Genomic DNA, 13,793 nt, shown 5'->3' on the forward strand with positions numbered 1-13,793 from the left:
CCTTATCATTCCTTATCTCCACTCAAACTGTTTCAACATCCTGATCATTTGAACCAATATTGTTTCTCACTATTGCAGTGATTGCATCCTTTATCAACAAAGCTACTCCACCTCCTTTTCCTTTCTGTATGCCCTTCCGAATTGTCAAGTACCCCTGAATAGTTAGTTCCCACCTTGCAACCACATTTCTGTTGTGGCTACTAGATCATTACCATTTGTAACTATTTGTGCCGACAGCTCATCTAGTTTGTTACGAATGCTGTGTGCATTCAGATAAAGAGCTTTTAAACATGTTTTCTTACCATTTTCTCCTGCTATGGCCCCAGTTCCTAATACACTCTTATGTTTATAGATTCTGTCCCTTCCTGTCACGCTCTGGTTTTCGTTTCCCCCAATGCTACCCTACTCTATTGCCTTCACCTTGTTCTTTGACCTTTTAGGTTTCTGCTCACCTGAACCCTTCCCCCACCCAACACTAATTAGTTTAAAGCTCTCTCTGCAGCCCTAGTTATTCGGTTCGACAGGACCCTAGTCCCAGCACGTTGTAAGTGGAGTCCATCCCGGCGGAACAGGTCCCTCTTAGCCTAGTACTGATACCAGTGCCCCAGGAAACAAAACCCATTTCTCCAACACCAGTCTTTGAGCCACGAGTTTAGCTCTCTGATCTTATTTACCCTATGTAAATTTGCTTGTGGCTCGGGTAGTAATCCAGAGATTATTACCTTTCTGGTTCTGCTTTTTAATTTGGCCCCTAGCTGCTCATAATCCCTTAGCAGAGCCTTCTTGTCTGTGTCATTGGTACCCACATGGACCACGACAACTGGATCTACCCCCTCCCACTCCAAGTTCCTTTCCAGTCCTGAGGAACTGTCCTTAACCCTGGCACCGGGCAGGCAACACAGCCTTCGGGACTCGCGCTCACGGCTGCAGAGAATTGTATCTATCCTCCTAATGATACTGTTCCCTACTACTACAATGTTTCTTTTTACTCCCCCGCCCTCCCCCCCGCCCCGCTTGAATGGCCCCCTGTACCATGATGCTGTAGTCAGTTTGCTCATCCTTCCTGCAGTCCCTACTCTCGTCCACACAGGGAGTAAGAGCCTCGAACCTGTTGGACAAGAGCAAGGGCTGAGGCTACTCCATCACTGCCTCCGGAATCCCCATACCCTCCTCATTCGTAGTCACACCCTCCTGTCCTTGACTGCTAGCCAAATCTGAGTGGGTTAACCTAAGACATGCTTCCACTCTAAAAGTGAATTCTCAAATGACTGTACAGTCCAATATGGGAATTACAGTCTCTATCACAGGTGGGACAGATAGTCGTTGAAGGAAAGGGTAGGCGGGGAGTCTGGTTTGCCGCACGCTCCTTCCGCTGTCTGCCTTGTTTTCTGCATGCTCTCAGCGACGAGACTTGAGGTGCTCAGCGCCCTCCCGGATGCTCTTCCTCCACTTTGGGCAGTCTTTGGCCAGGGATTTCAAGGTGTCGGTGGGGATGTTGCACTTTATCAAGGAGGCTTTGAGGGTGTCCTTGAAACGTTTCCTCTGCCCACCTGGGGATCGCCTACCATGTAGGAGTTCCGAGTAGAGCACATGCAGACAATGTGGCCCGTCCAATGGAGCTGGTTGAGTGTGGTCAGTGCTTCGATGCTCGGGATCGACAACACTGACGTTGGTGCAACGTTCAGGCCTCCATCCTACCGGCGACGTTCAGGCTTTCTTTCTACTGGCGATGTTCAGGCCTTCCTTCCACTGGCGACGTCCAGGCCTCCTTCGCTCCGGCGATGTCCTGGCCTTCAACCCTCCACTCAACAGCGGATTTTCTGTCGAGCACATTGTGTGCACAATGACTGTGGCCAATCTGACCTCTCCTCCTTCCACAATTGGACCTCTAACCATCCCAATGCCTGCCCTCAGCCAGGCCTCTCTTTTCTCACCACCTCACCGAAGGGGCCTGTTCAGCGCCGAGCTTATGGCTCGCATTCACTGGAATAATAGCAAGAATGAGAGATTATAATTACAAAAGGTCAAAAATTTGGGGTCTTTTGCACGGAAACCGCAGAATTTTATTGCACAGGAGCTCAAGCATTCCAAAATTAAATCTACTCTCTCCAAAGCCTTGTATCTTCTCCACTTCAAGGTTTATCTACTTTTCCCTTCAAAGATGCGATGGTCTCTGCCTCAACCAGTCTCGGTGGGAAAGTCTTTCACGCTACAACAACATAAGAACATAAGAAATAGGAGCAGGAATGGGCCCTACGGCCCCTCGAGCCTACTCCGCCATTCATTTAGATCATGGCTGATCTGATCTTGGCCTCGACTCACTTTCTTGCCCACTCCCCATAATGCTTGACTCCCCTTTACAACTCTTTACATAAAGAATGTTGTCTTAACTGTTCTCCTCACCCTCCTAGTGATGATTTTAAATTGCTGACACCTTCTCACTAACTCCCCAGCCAGAAGAAATAGTCTCTCCCTAGTCAATCTATCAAAACCCTTCAACATTTTAAAAAACCTCTTAAATATCCTTTGCCTTCTCTGCTCCAGTAGAAATAGTTACAGTATGTCAAGCCTCCCCTCATGACTATAGTTTACTGCCCTTGGGGATCTATGTTGCAGTCTCACTATGGCTTCAAAATCTGTAATGGAATCCAAAATTAGACATAGTGACCTAACCAATGTTTTTCATAAATTTATAATTCTTTACTTTTGTATTCCATGCCACTCTTTATAAAACCCAAAATGCTGTTGGTGTAGGTCCCCCTAAGTCTTTCTGTTCATCCATACCCTTCAGCATCATTCCATTGAATGTAAACTCACATCTTTTCTGTTCGCCCAAAATTGAATTACCTTGCATTTATTCATATCAAATTGCATCTTCCACCTGTCTGCCCGCCCCCCCCCCACCCCACTGACCCATCACACCCCCCTGATCCATCACTCTTTTCCCCTCTCCCCCACTGTCCCATTACTCCTCCCTCCCTCCCCATTGACCCGTCACTCTTTCTCCTCACCCCCCCACCCCCACTAACGTGTCTGTGTCTTGAAGTATTTTGCAGTTTCTTTGCCGTTTACCAAAGCTGCTAATTTTGTATCATCAACTTTAGTGATTGTGTTGCCTAAACCCAAATTCACCTCATTAAATACAGAGTATATAAGTGGACCCAGCACTGACACCTGCAGGGCATCACTTCCAATCCAAGCATCGCCCATTTCGCCTAACTCTTTGGGGGAGAAATTCGGGAGCGTCCCAATTGGGGCACTAACTTTTGAAAGCAGGGAATCATTCACGCCAAGTGCTAATGTTTTTCAGCTTTTAAAAAAATTTGGTGTTTGCACTCCAGGAAGGAAGTGGAGTGTGAAATTAAGCGCTCCACTTTCTTCCTGGAGCGCTAGAGGACATAGGCAGGGCGATAGTGGTGAACTGCCGCAATCCAAGGCTCCTCCCCTCCCTTAAAGGAAAGGGCCATGGCTGCAGGCTCTGCATTAGGACCAGTTGGCTGGTCTCCGGCGGCAGCCGCAATCAGGCCTGATCAGCCCCAATCACTCCAGCAGAGTGCTGGGCTGATCGAACACGGCTGAAGAGGAATGAAAAAAATTGAAAAACAGCATTGTAGAAATTATTGTATTTACTACATCACTTTAACTTCCACCCCTGAAGCTCCCAGCCTCCCGAACAATACCTCCTGCAGCTCTGGTGTTTTCGCCCGTGGATGCTGCAGGGGGCAGAACCAAAGTTCAGGTCCGGGGCGATGCGCACACGATGACGTCACGATCTCCCGTCGAAGGAGATCAGGACGCAATGTATTACCTCCGCCGCAAACCTCCCGCTGAATTTAGCGGGGTTGTTCATCTCGCCTCATGTCGCACGGTCGGGAAGCACCTCGTTATCGACCCCCTAAGGAGGCCAATTTCTAGACCTTTGTTTCTTGATCGTAAACCATGCTGCTACATTTCCTCTTGTACCATAAGCCAAATTGCCAATGATGTACTCAATTATTATTTTGATACATGAATGAACATCATTATACTGGTGCTCAGTTGGTATCCTAAGAAACCACACAAGTATCATGAACCATATCTGCAAAGGACAGCCTTAATCTCAGAGGAGCCACCACTTACCTTTCTGGGTGAAGCAAATCGGCACGATTCAGTACCTTAAAGTCAATGGATCATGGTAACTGACAAGGAAGTGAGCATTCATTTGTATGATGCGAAACTGCTGGCCACAAACCAGGTGCCAATTAAGAGAATTAAATCCATTCCTCTTGATTTTGGTTGTGGAATTGAACAAGGAGCATGCAGAGCCATGTTGGAGCAATCTATGACTTTTTGGACCATTTGCCATGTGCTATCTTGCTGCCATTGGATTTCCATGAAGAAAGTGAAATTGCGTGCTCTAGTGAATAATACATCTGTGATTTGCTTTCTGCATCTATGCAAAGCTGACTGGAAAAGTTACTTATATGCTAAGTAGCAGCCTGGAATGATCTGTAGAAAAAAAGGTTAAGGGCAGTTTACAGCCACTGGCCTGGGGTGGAAGTGGGCTATGTCCATTTGCAGCATGTAAAATAACTCTGAATCTTCAGTGGTAAAACCTCCATAGGCACTGCCTCTGTGACTACTGGAGGAATGTGCCCTTCCGCATGGTGCGTGGCACTGGTGGGCCTGGCTCCCTGACCAGCTTGGCATAGCTTTATTGCTCTTTCAACAAGCAAACCTACAGGAGAAGATTCTGTGTAAAGAAACTTTGCCCAATTGAAAAACTGAGCTGGGTCTCTAAATCTGGGTCTTGGAGTGAAGACAGATGTGTACATATATGTGCGTGGGGTAAGGAAGAGTATGTATATTATGTTGAACTGTGGTAAGGATAAGTGCGTACATAATCTGGGGCTGAGGTAAGGAAGAGTGTCAGCTGTGGCTCAGTGGGCAACACTCTCGACTCTCAGACGTTTGTGAGTTCAGGCTCCACTCCAGAGACTTGAGCACAAAGTCCAGGCTTCAGTGCAGTACTGAGGGAGGCAGTACAAGAGGTGCTGTCTTTCTAATGAGATATTAAGCCGAGATGCCATCTGCTCTTTCAGGTGAAGAAGAACAAGGGAGTCATCGCTGCTGTCCCGGCCAATATTTATCCCTCAATCAATATCACTAAAACAGATGGTCTGGTCATTATCACATGACTGTTTGTGGGAGCTTGCTGTGTGCAAATTGGCTGCCGCGTTTCCTACATTACAACAGTGACTACACTCCAAAAGTATTCCATTGGCAGTAAAACACTTTGGGATGTCTTGAGATTGTGAAAGGTGCTATATGTAAGAAAGTGTCTTGTTTTTACATTATGTGTGGCTAGGGTACCTACAGACATGTACATAATGTGGAGCTTTGGATAAGGAAAGGTGTGTACATAATGAGTGGTTGGCATAGAATGGGTGCATACATAATATGGGGCTGGGGTACAGATGGATAGGCACAGAATCACTCAGGTGTAATTGCATTTACCATTCATGGAGCTTGTGTGAAATAATTGTGCAAATTGTGCACCATTATTAAAGCCCCAATGGCATCACCGTCCTGAGATTGGCTTAGGATCGCCGCTGGGGCAGTGCAGGGATAGAAAGTCCCTTCGCACCACATTTCCACCAATGGGTTGGAGGGCCTGAAATTTCCATGCTGAGTTATTTACCTCATTTAACTGCAGGGGATTGGAATCTGGATCCCATCTCTACCATCAAGTGCTCCAATATGGGTTAATAAATCAAGTGCTTTTCATTTTGAACAGAAAAATTAGCATTTAACCATAAAGTTATAAAGAGAAACCCATTGTGGAGAATGTTTTCTCCTGTTTAATACAATCATCTTCTTGCTTTAAAAGGAGTTTCTCCTCATCATTGCAGGAGATGCTCAAAAATAAAGCTGGCAATGTAATAACAGGCTCTGAAACCAACGTGCAACCACTTCTTTGGAGAGTGCAATCGACTGCTGAAGCGTAATGTAAACTGTTAGGTAACAGCCATAAATTTCAGTTATTTATGATTTTTCATTCTGCCTGCTTCGCTCTGCATCGCTTCTTGTTTATTCTCTTGTCTAACAAGTAACCCAACCATATTCTGAACAAGACCAATGGATCAAACACTCTCAGCCCTTCTGGAAAATTCCCATCACAACTCTGACAAGAGTGCATCAGAAGGGCCAGAAATTAGACCTGAACCTAGATAAACCTGAACCCAGCCTGACCCAGGTAAGTCACACCCCAGCCTGACTCTGGGTAAGTCACACCCAGCCTGACTCTGGGTAAGCCAGGCCCCAACCTGACCTTGGGTAAGCCAGGCTCCAACCTGACCTTGGGTAAGTCAGGCCCCAGCCTGACCCTGGGTAAGTCAGACCTCGGACTCCAGGATTTCCAACATTTGAGGGTTTCTGCCTCCTTATAAAGGGGCTGCTGGAGAATATATTATTTGTTTTTTGGGGTCCCAGAACCTGCCCCCCCCCCCAGGCTAACATTGGCAGGAATGGCAAGCCTGCTCGGTCAGGTGGGCATTGCAGATGAGCTCCTAGTGACACAGGCAGCCACTATTGCCATGATCCTCAAGGGACCGCTGCCAATCCCACAACCGTTGGCAGGGTCAGCGCCATAGGCGTGACCCAGTGTACCCCAGGATGCACGCCCTCTACCCCCATTGATCTTTAGACCCCAGTTAATGTGGTCTTTTCAGTGGATGTGACCAAGCGAGATTGGTAGAAACAGCAAGCAGACTGGGTGTGTTTTGAAGATTGTGATCTGGACTGGGAATTTTATCTGAGCTACTTCCACTCATTATTGCTTTAACTTTGCCAGAACTGCAGTGGAAATCTGGTTTACCTTCATAATCTAGGCATTGGCTGCATTTCCAGGCAAGTTATGGCATCTGAGCACCTGTAAAGAAAGTTTTGGCGAGTGACTAACTGGGTCTTGTCTTGACTCATCTTTACAAACAGTAATCAAAAAGTGTGACCGTCTTAAAAATGAGTCAGTTCTTGTCGGCATTTTAATCTATAGGCGCATACAAAATGACATTTGTAACCTATAGAGCATATATCCATTGCACATTTAATCTACAGAGCATATGTACAAGGCACTTTCATTCTGTAGGCTATATATATGGGGCACATTTAAACTATAGGTAGATATAAATATATATATATATTATATATATCATATATATAGGACACACACATGACACCTGTAATCCACAGAGCATATATACAGGGTACTTTCAATCTATAGTGTATATATACTGGGCATGTTTAATCTATGGGGTATATTAATGAGCCACTTTTAATATATATGATATATTCACGGGGCACTTTTACTCGATATACAACCCTAGAAAGTCAGCCATGCAGTTCCCATTTTTTAGGGCCTCTTAAGATCCACATTTCCAGCTGTAAATTTAGCAGCCGCCATATTAGCGATGGAGTTTGCACTGGTGTCCGGAGTTCTTGTTGGGGTCATTTAAACAGGGGTTAGAGTTTATTCAAATTAGGGTCCTGTCCTTCTTCCTGCACCCCATTTTCCATTATCGATCGTCCCAACGCTTCACTCACCATATGTTGACCTTACACAAAGTGACGCGAACCATCAGTAAAGCCCCTCACCAGCAATAGTTAAAGCCATCATGCTGAACTTCCAGGTTAGCAGTTGATTTCTCATTTCAGGCTGTTGGTTAATTTCTGGATGTTTCTTGGTGTGCTGTTTGACCCGGGGACGTTCACTTTGTCTAAACGGAGAAAGATGTTGCTGTTGTTGCACGGTTGTTGTTGACTGCAGTCATGGGTGATTTCATCGGACTGTCTTTGGGGCTGGAGGTGAAGAAGCAGCAAGGAAGATTAGCAGAGAGAAGGAGCAGCTTGGACAAGAGGGGGAGGCACTAAGCAGGAGTCTAGGCCCACAGCAGGTCTTCAGGGAGCACTTCTCGTACATTAACTTCACTGAGGCTCCTTCACTTCACCGAGGAGGCTGTTACTGAGCAATGTCACCTTGTGCAGCCACAACTCCCGCCTCGCACCAGGGCATGAACAGCACTGCATGTGGCTGTCAGTGTCACCGTGGCTCTTAACCTTTATGCCACAGGCTACTTTCATGCTGCAGCATGTGACATCAGCAACATTTCCCAGTATGTGCATCAGGGAGCTCCCCGAGACTGTCTGCACCAGGAGACACACCTACATTTCCATCCCTATTGACTGAGAGAAGCAAATCAATACAGCATGAGATTTCACCCGCATGACAGACTTCCCCATGGTGCAAGGTGCCATAACTTGCACCTATATTGCCTTTGCATGCTCTCCATCACTAGCTTGGCATCTATCAATCAAAAGAGGTTCCAGTCCCTCAATGTCCAGCTGATTTGCGACCACAGGCAGCAATCATGCAGGTCTGTGCCTGCATTCCCGGCAGCAGTCATAACTTTCAGCCTGCGCCAGTCCACTGTGCCACCTTTATTTGAACCATCAAGTTACAGGCTGACTATTGGGCGACAAGGCACATGTCCTCTGGCTCATGACTCCTGTCAGGAACCCGGGCAGAGACACCGAGCAGGCCTACAATGAGAGCCAAGCTGCCACAAGGAACATGATCGAGCAAACAATGGGTGTACCTGAACAACGCTTCTGCTATCTGCGCTGTTTGAGGGAGCTTTGCAGCACACCCCCGAGTGGGGGTCTCCACACTTGTTTTTGTCTGCTACATGCTCCACAACTTGCCAGCCTGAGAGACCAGCCCTTACCACCACCTAGGCAGCAACAGATACAGAGGAATGGGGTGGGGGGGGAGAGGCGGCAGCCACCAATGCCTTTACCTGCCAGAGCTTTCAAAGGCCAGGTGTTCAGGGAGCACTTCACCTAAACCAGCAATCCCAGTCCCAATACCTCAACTGTCTCACAATCCTTCTCACCCCACACCAGCCCTCCCAGTCCCCAATACCTCCACAGTCTCACAATCCTTCTCACACCACCTCCCACCATCTGATTGCCTTCCTTCAGTCTAAACTGTTGGCTCTTGTTACTTCACTACAAAGATAAACACCAAATCCACAACAACAATAAAACTATCAGTCAACTTAATTACATCTATATGTGATGGTTTACAGAAACAATTAAGAATGCCACCTTGTGCCAGCCCTTATTGTCTGTAGTGTGTGCACCTTTCCTTATCCTGGTGCTCCAATGAAGTGTTTCTTCAATTGCTACAGCTTGGGAGGTGGAAGGCTGCTGAGCTTTAGATGGTCGTGGTGGTCGACCTCTAGCAGCTCTGGGTTTTGAGGGCCTAGCTGCAATCTGGGTTTTGGGAAGAGCCTAGAGTTGGGGACAGGGGGCCTGGGGTCAGTGGGGGGTCAGCGGGGTTGGAGCTTGGGAGTGCGTGAGGTATGGGGTTGGGGAGGGAAGCCTAGGGTGGGGCGGGACCTGGGTTTGTAATCCTTAACTTCTTGTTTCCTTGTATAATCACAGTGTGGAATTTTGAACATTACATTTGTTGTAATTTTGTTAGTGATAAAACTAATAACTGCTTTTGTTTGGTGGCAGGATATCCTTAGGCAATCCAAGAGGGACCATGTGTCAGAGTTCACCCCACTGGCTCCTGCTCAGAGTTCCATCTACACAAATAACATCCACAGCTCCTATCAACAGACAAAGACTGTCTCTGTTCCACATTCCAGGAAAGCGATGCATACGTATTGGACCGAGGATGCTTATTGTAACAATTCATCATCGTTTGACTATTCTGGTAATCACTGCCCATCCAATGTTCGCTGCACTTTTGTTGGATATGGTTTGGAAACTGCAGTCTAGCCTCGGGAATATTGCCTTTGAATCCTGTGGTTTTGAGTTTAATTACGCCTATTTTAGCAATACTGCTGAAGTAAAGACTTGAGAGATCTTTTTGACTCCAGAGGTTTCAAGTATCCATTTAAAAATATTTAAAGCAGAAACGTTTAAAACATCAGCGAGAAAAATTTTAAAAAAACAGCCGGAATTTCCTTCCTGCAAACATTTCTTTCTTACTCATTATTTTTTACTTGTGAATGAGCCCTTTTAACAAAAAGCAAACTGCATCCCCGTGATCTAAAATCAGATTATTCGGACAAAAGATACAAATTCAAAGTGTTGCAAAATTAAAATGTTGCCACGCAAAAAAACAAGTTCCCGCCAACAGGAAATGAACAAAAACCTTTTCTGGACCAGTTTATTTCACCCGCAAGGTTCGGTGATCCTGATTCATATCAATGACAATTGGTCATCAAATTATCAGCAAGGTGGCATCAACAAAAGGAAGTCTGCCAGCGATCAGTCTGTCTATTAATGTTCCTTAATACTCTATTCCTTTAATAAAGCTTTGTTTATTCCACTTTCTATGTATAAGTATTGTACATAAACAATGTTTCAAGAAATATACTTTGAATTGTTGACCCATTATAACTGCCAACCAGTTCATATCCATGTAAGGTGAAATTTATAGGCTGAGATCTTATGCCAATTTTAACCCACCCCGCTGGCTGGAATGAGATAAGGAGCATTGTGACTTTTCGTCCATTTCTGCTGGAATCGCATTGGCCACTACTGCAGTTAGGTGGTAGCCTTATGAATTCATGCAAACTGGGGCCCTGTTACATCAATGGGATGCTGATCGCATTTTAACCCAGGCCTGAGCCTGGAATCCACCGTGGTTTTCGCACCAGGTTGGCCCTCCATGGTAAGTGGAAATCTTTGAGGAGCCAGAAGCAGGAGAGCCACATTATCGACCCCTTGTTGTGTCACAGTCTGTTGAAGTGGTTCAGAGATTCTCAAGCCAGTTTAAAATGCCTGGTTACTGCAGCACTATTTCCCATCTTCAGCTTGATTTTATTAATTGGCTAGCTTTATAATAATGATGAATGTTGCAGACAGTTTGAAAGCCTGGTTCAGGGAAGGTATTACCTTTGCTTTCTGATTCAACAGCAAATTGCATTTGTATAGTGCCTTTAAGATAGTAAAACATCCCAAGGCGCATCACAGGAGCATTATCAGACAAAATTTGACACCGAGCCACCTAAGGAGACATCAGAACAGGTGCAAGATAGAACCCCTAACCAGTACGGCAAAGTGCTAACTTGTCAATCTCAAAGTCCAAGTTCAAAAATACTAAAAAAAACAACAGTAACATTAACCAAAATGCCATAACCACAAAGCCCCAAGCCCTTAATGCAGAATCTTAAACCCTACCCATGTCAATAGGTTGCCTCCAATTTAATGTGCTTCCATTTTTGTTAACAGTCTGTTATATGGAACATTATCGAATGTCTTCTGGTAGTCTATATCAATAGCATCGATAGACACTCCCTTATCTAACATATTAGTTGATTTTTTTGAAGAGGTAACTAAGTTCATGAGACATAACTTGCCCTTTACAAATCTGTGCCGTGTTCCTTAAATGTAAAGAATTAAGAATTGATATGCTGACATACATAAGAAATAAGAGCTGGAGTAGGCCATTTGATCCTCCAAGCCTGCTCCACCATTCAACATGATCATGGCTGATCTTCGACCTCAACTCCACCTTCCCATACTATCCCCATATCCTTAATTCCCTTCATTCCCAAAAATGTGTAGGCTGCAGGAGGATATCAATCTACTGGTCAGGTGGGCAGAGCAGTGGCAAATGGAATTTAATTCAGAGAAGTGTGATGTGATGCACTTGGGAGGACTAATAAGGAAAGGGTATACACATTAAGCGGTAGGCCACTTAATAGTGTAGATGAACAAAGGGACCTTGGAGTGCTTGTCAACAGATCCCTGAAAGTAGCAGGCCAGGTGGATAAAGTGGTAAAGAAGGCATACGGAATGCTTGTCTTTATTGGCCGAGGCATAGAATATAAGAGCAGGGAGGTTATGCTTAAATTGTACAATACTTTGATTAGGCCACAGCTGATGTACTGCATGCACTTCTGGTCACTATTATAGGAAGGACGTGTTGCACTAGAGAGGGTGCAGAGGAGATTTACTAAGATGCTGCCTGGAATGGAGAATCTTAGTTATGAGGACAGATTGAATAGGCTGGGTTTGTTTTCATTGGAACAGATGAGGTTGAGAGGAGACCTCATTGAGGCATACAAAATATTGAGGGGCCTGGACATAGTGGATAGTAAGGGTCTATTTCCATTGGTGGAGGGGGCTATTACAAGGGGGCATAGTTTTAAGGTGATTGGTGGAAGGTTTAGAGGAGATTTGAGGCGGGGTGGGGGCTTCTTTACACAGAGAGTTATGGGGAACTGGAACTCGTTGCCTGGAAGAGTGGTGGATGCAGAAACCCTCACCACTTTTAAGAGATGGTTAGATGGGCACTTAAAGTGCAGTAACCTGCAGGTTTATGGACCTAGAGCTGGTAATTGGGATTAGACTGGATGAACTTTTGTTGGACGGCGCAGATATAATGGAAAGTACTGCAGGGAATAGAATACGACCAAGGTGATCTTCTGGACTGGTTTCGATCGCCTGGATGGGTCAGAGAGGAATTTTCCCAGATTTTTTCTCTCTATACTGGCCTGGTTTTTTATCTGGTTTTTGCCTCTCCTGGGAGATCACATGGCTCCGGTTGGGGTGGAGTGTAGAATGTTTTAGTATAAGGGGTGTCGCAGTTGTGTGAGGCGGACTGGTTGGGCTTTGTATTCTTTGCCTTTCCGTCATTGTTCATAGGTTTATATGTAACCTTTAGGGCTGCTGACCAAGAGCCGTGCGGCTCGTTGTCAGCCGGCGGACACGATGGGCCGAAATTGCCGCCTCCTGTGCTGTAAATTTCTATGTTTCTATCAACCTCTGTCTTGCATATACTCAAAGTCTGAGCATCCACAGCTCTCTGGGGTAGAGATTTCCAAAGATTCACCAGCCTTTGAGTGAAAAGATTTTGCCTGATCTCAGTCCTAAATGGCAGACCCTTTATTTTAAGACTGTGATGCCGTGTTCTAGATACCCGAGCCAGGGTAAACATCTTTTCAGCATTAATCTTGTCAAGTCCATTAAGAATTTTATATGTTCCAATTAGATCACCTCTCATTCTTCTAAACTCTAGGACACATATGCATAGTCTACTCAATCTCTCCTCATAGTGCAATCCCCTCATCCCAGGAACCGTCTACCTTCATTGCAATCTCCCTAAGGCAAGTATGTCTTGGAGACTGGAACTGTACACAGTACTCCAGGTGTGGCATCACCAATGCCCTCTATACCTGTCAAAACATTTTCTCTATCAAGAATCACAAGTAGCATTGCATTAATTGACAAGATATGAAAAGTATGGAAGAAAACATTGGCACAGATTTTGCTGCCAATTTTAATGTTTTGCTTCATGGATTCTTTGCTTAAGAATTCAGACTTCCAGAGGGCATTTGACAAGGTGCCACATGAAAGGTTACTGCACAAGATAAAAGTTCACGGGGTTGAGGGTAATATATTAGCATCAATAGAGGATTGGCTAACTAACAGAGAACAGGTTCATTCTCTGGTTGGCAACCGGTAACTAGTAGAGTGCCTCAAGGCTGGGGCCCCAACTATTTGCAATCTATATTACCCACTAGGAAGAAGGGACTGAGTGTAATATAGCCAAGTTTGCGGATGATACAAAGATGGGAGGAAAAGCAATGTGTGAGGAGGACACAAAAAATCTGCAAAAGAACACAGACAGGCTAAGTGAGTGGGCAAAAATTTACCAGATGGAGTATAATGTTGGAAAGTGTGAGGTCATGCACTTTGACAGAAAAAAATCAAGAGCAAGTTATTATTTAAAA

At 45.3% G+C, this 13,793-nt stretch overlaps 1 protein-coding gene across 3 annotated transcripts in view; it reads left to right on the forward strand.

Annotated features, from left to right (window-relative positions):
- atp11a (ATPase phospholipid transporting 11A) overlaps positions 1-10,381 on the forward strand; it is a 302,794-nt gene extending 292,413 nt beyond the window's left edge. For 2 of the 3 annotated variants that reach the window (XM_070891812.1, XM_070891813.1), the window contains one exon: positions 9,559-10,381. In XM_070891812.1, the coding sequence (XP_070747913.1) occupies positions 9,559-9,825 (267 nt within the window). In that variant the 3' untranslated portion in view covers positions 9,826-10,381. Of the gene's footprint in view, positions 1-5,891; positions 6,001-9,558 lie in introns of all 3 variants that reach the window. The other variant, XM_070891815.1, reaches the window with a different exon arrangement.
- Positions 10,382-13,793: the final 3,412 nt, after the last annotated feature.

Source organism: Pristiophorus japonicus, chromosome 10 (assembly GCF_044704955.1).
Source record: "Pristiophorus japonicus isolate sPriJap1 chromosome 10, sPriJap1.hap1, whole genome shotgun sequence".
Classification (NCBI taxonomy): domain Eukaryota; kingdom Metazoa; phylum Chordata; class Chondrichthyes; family Pristiophoridae; genus Pristiophorus; species Pristiophorus japonicus.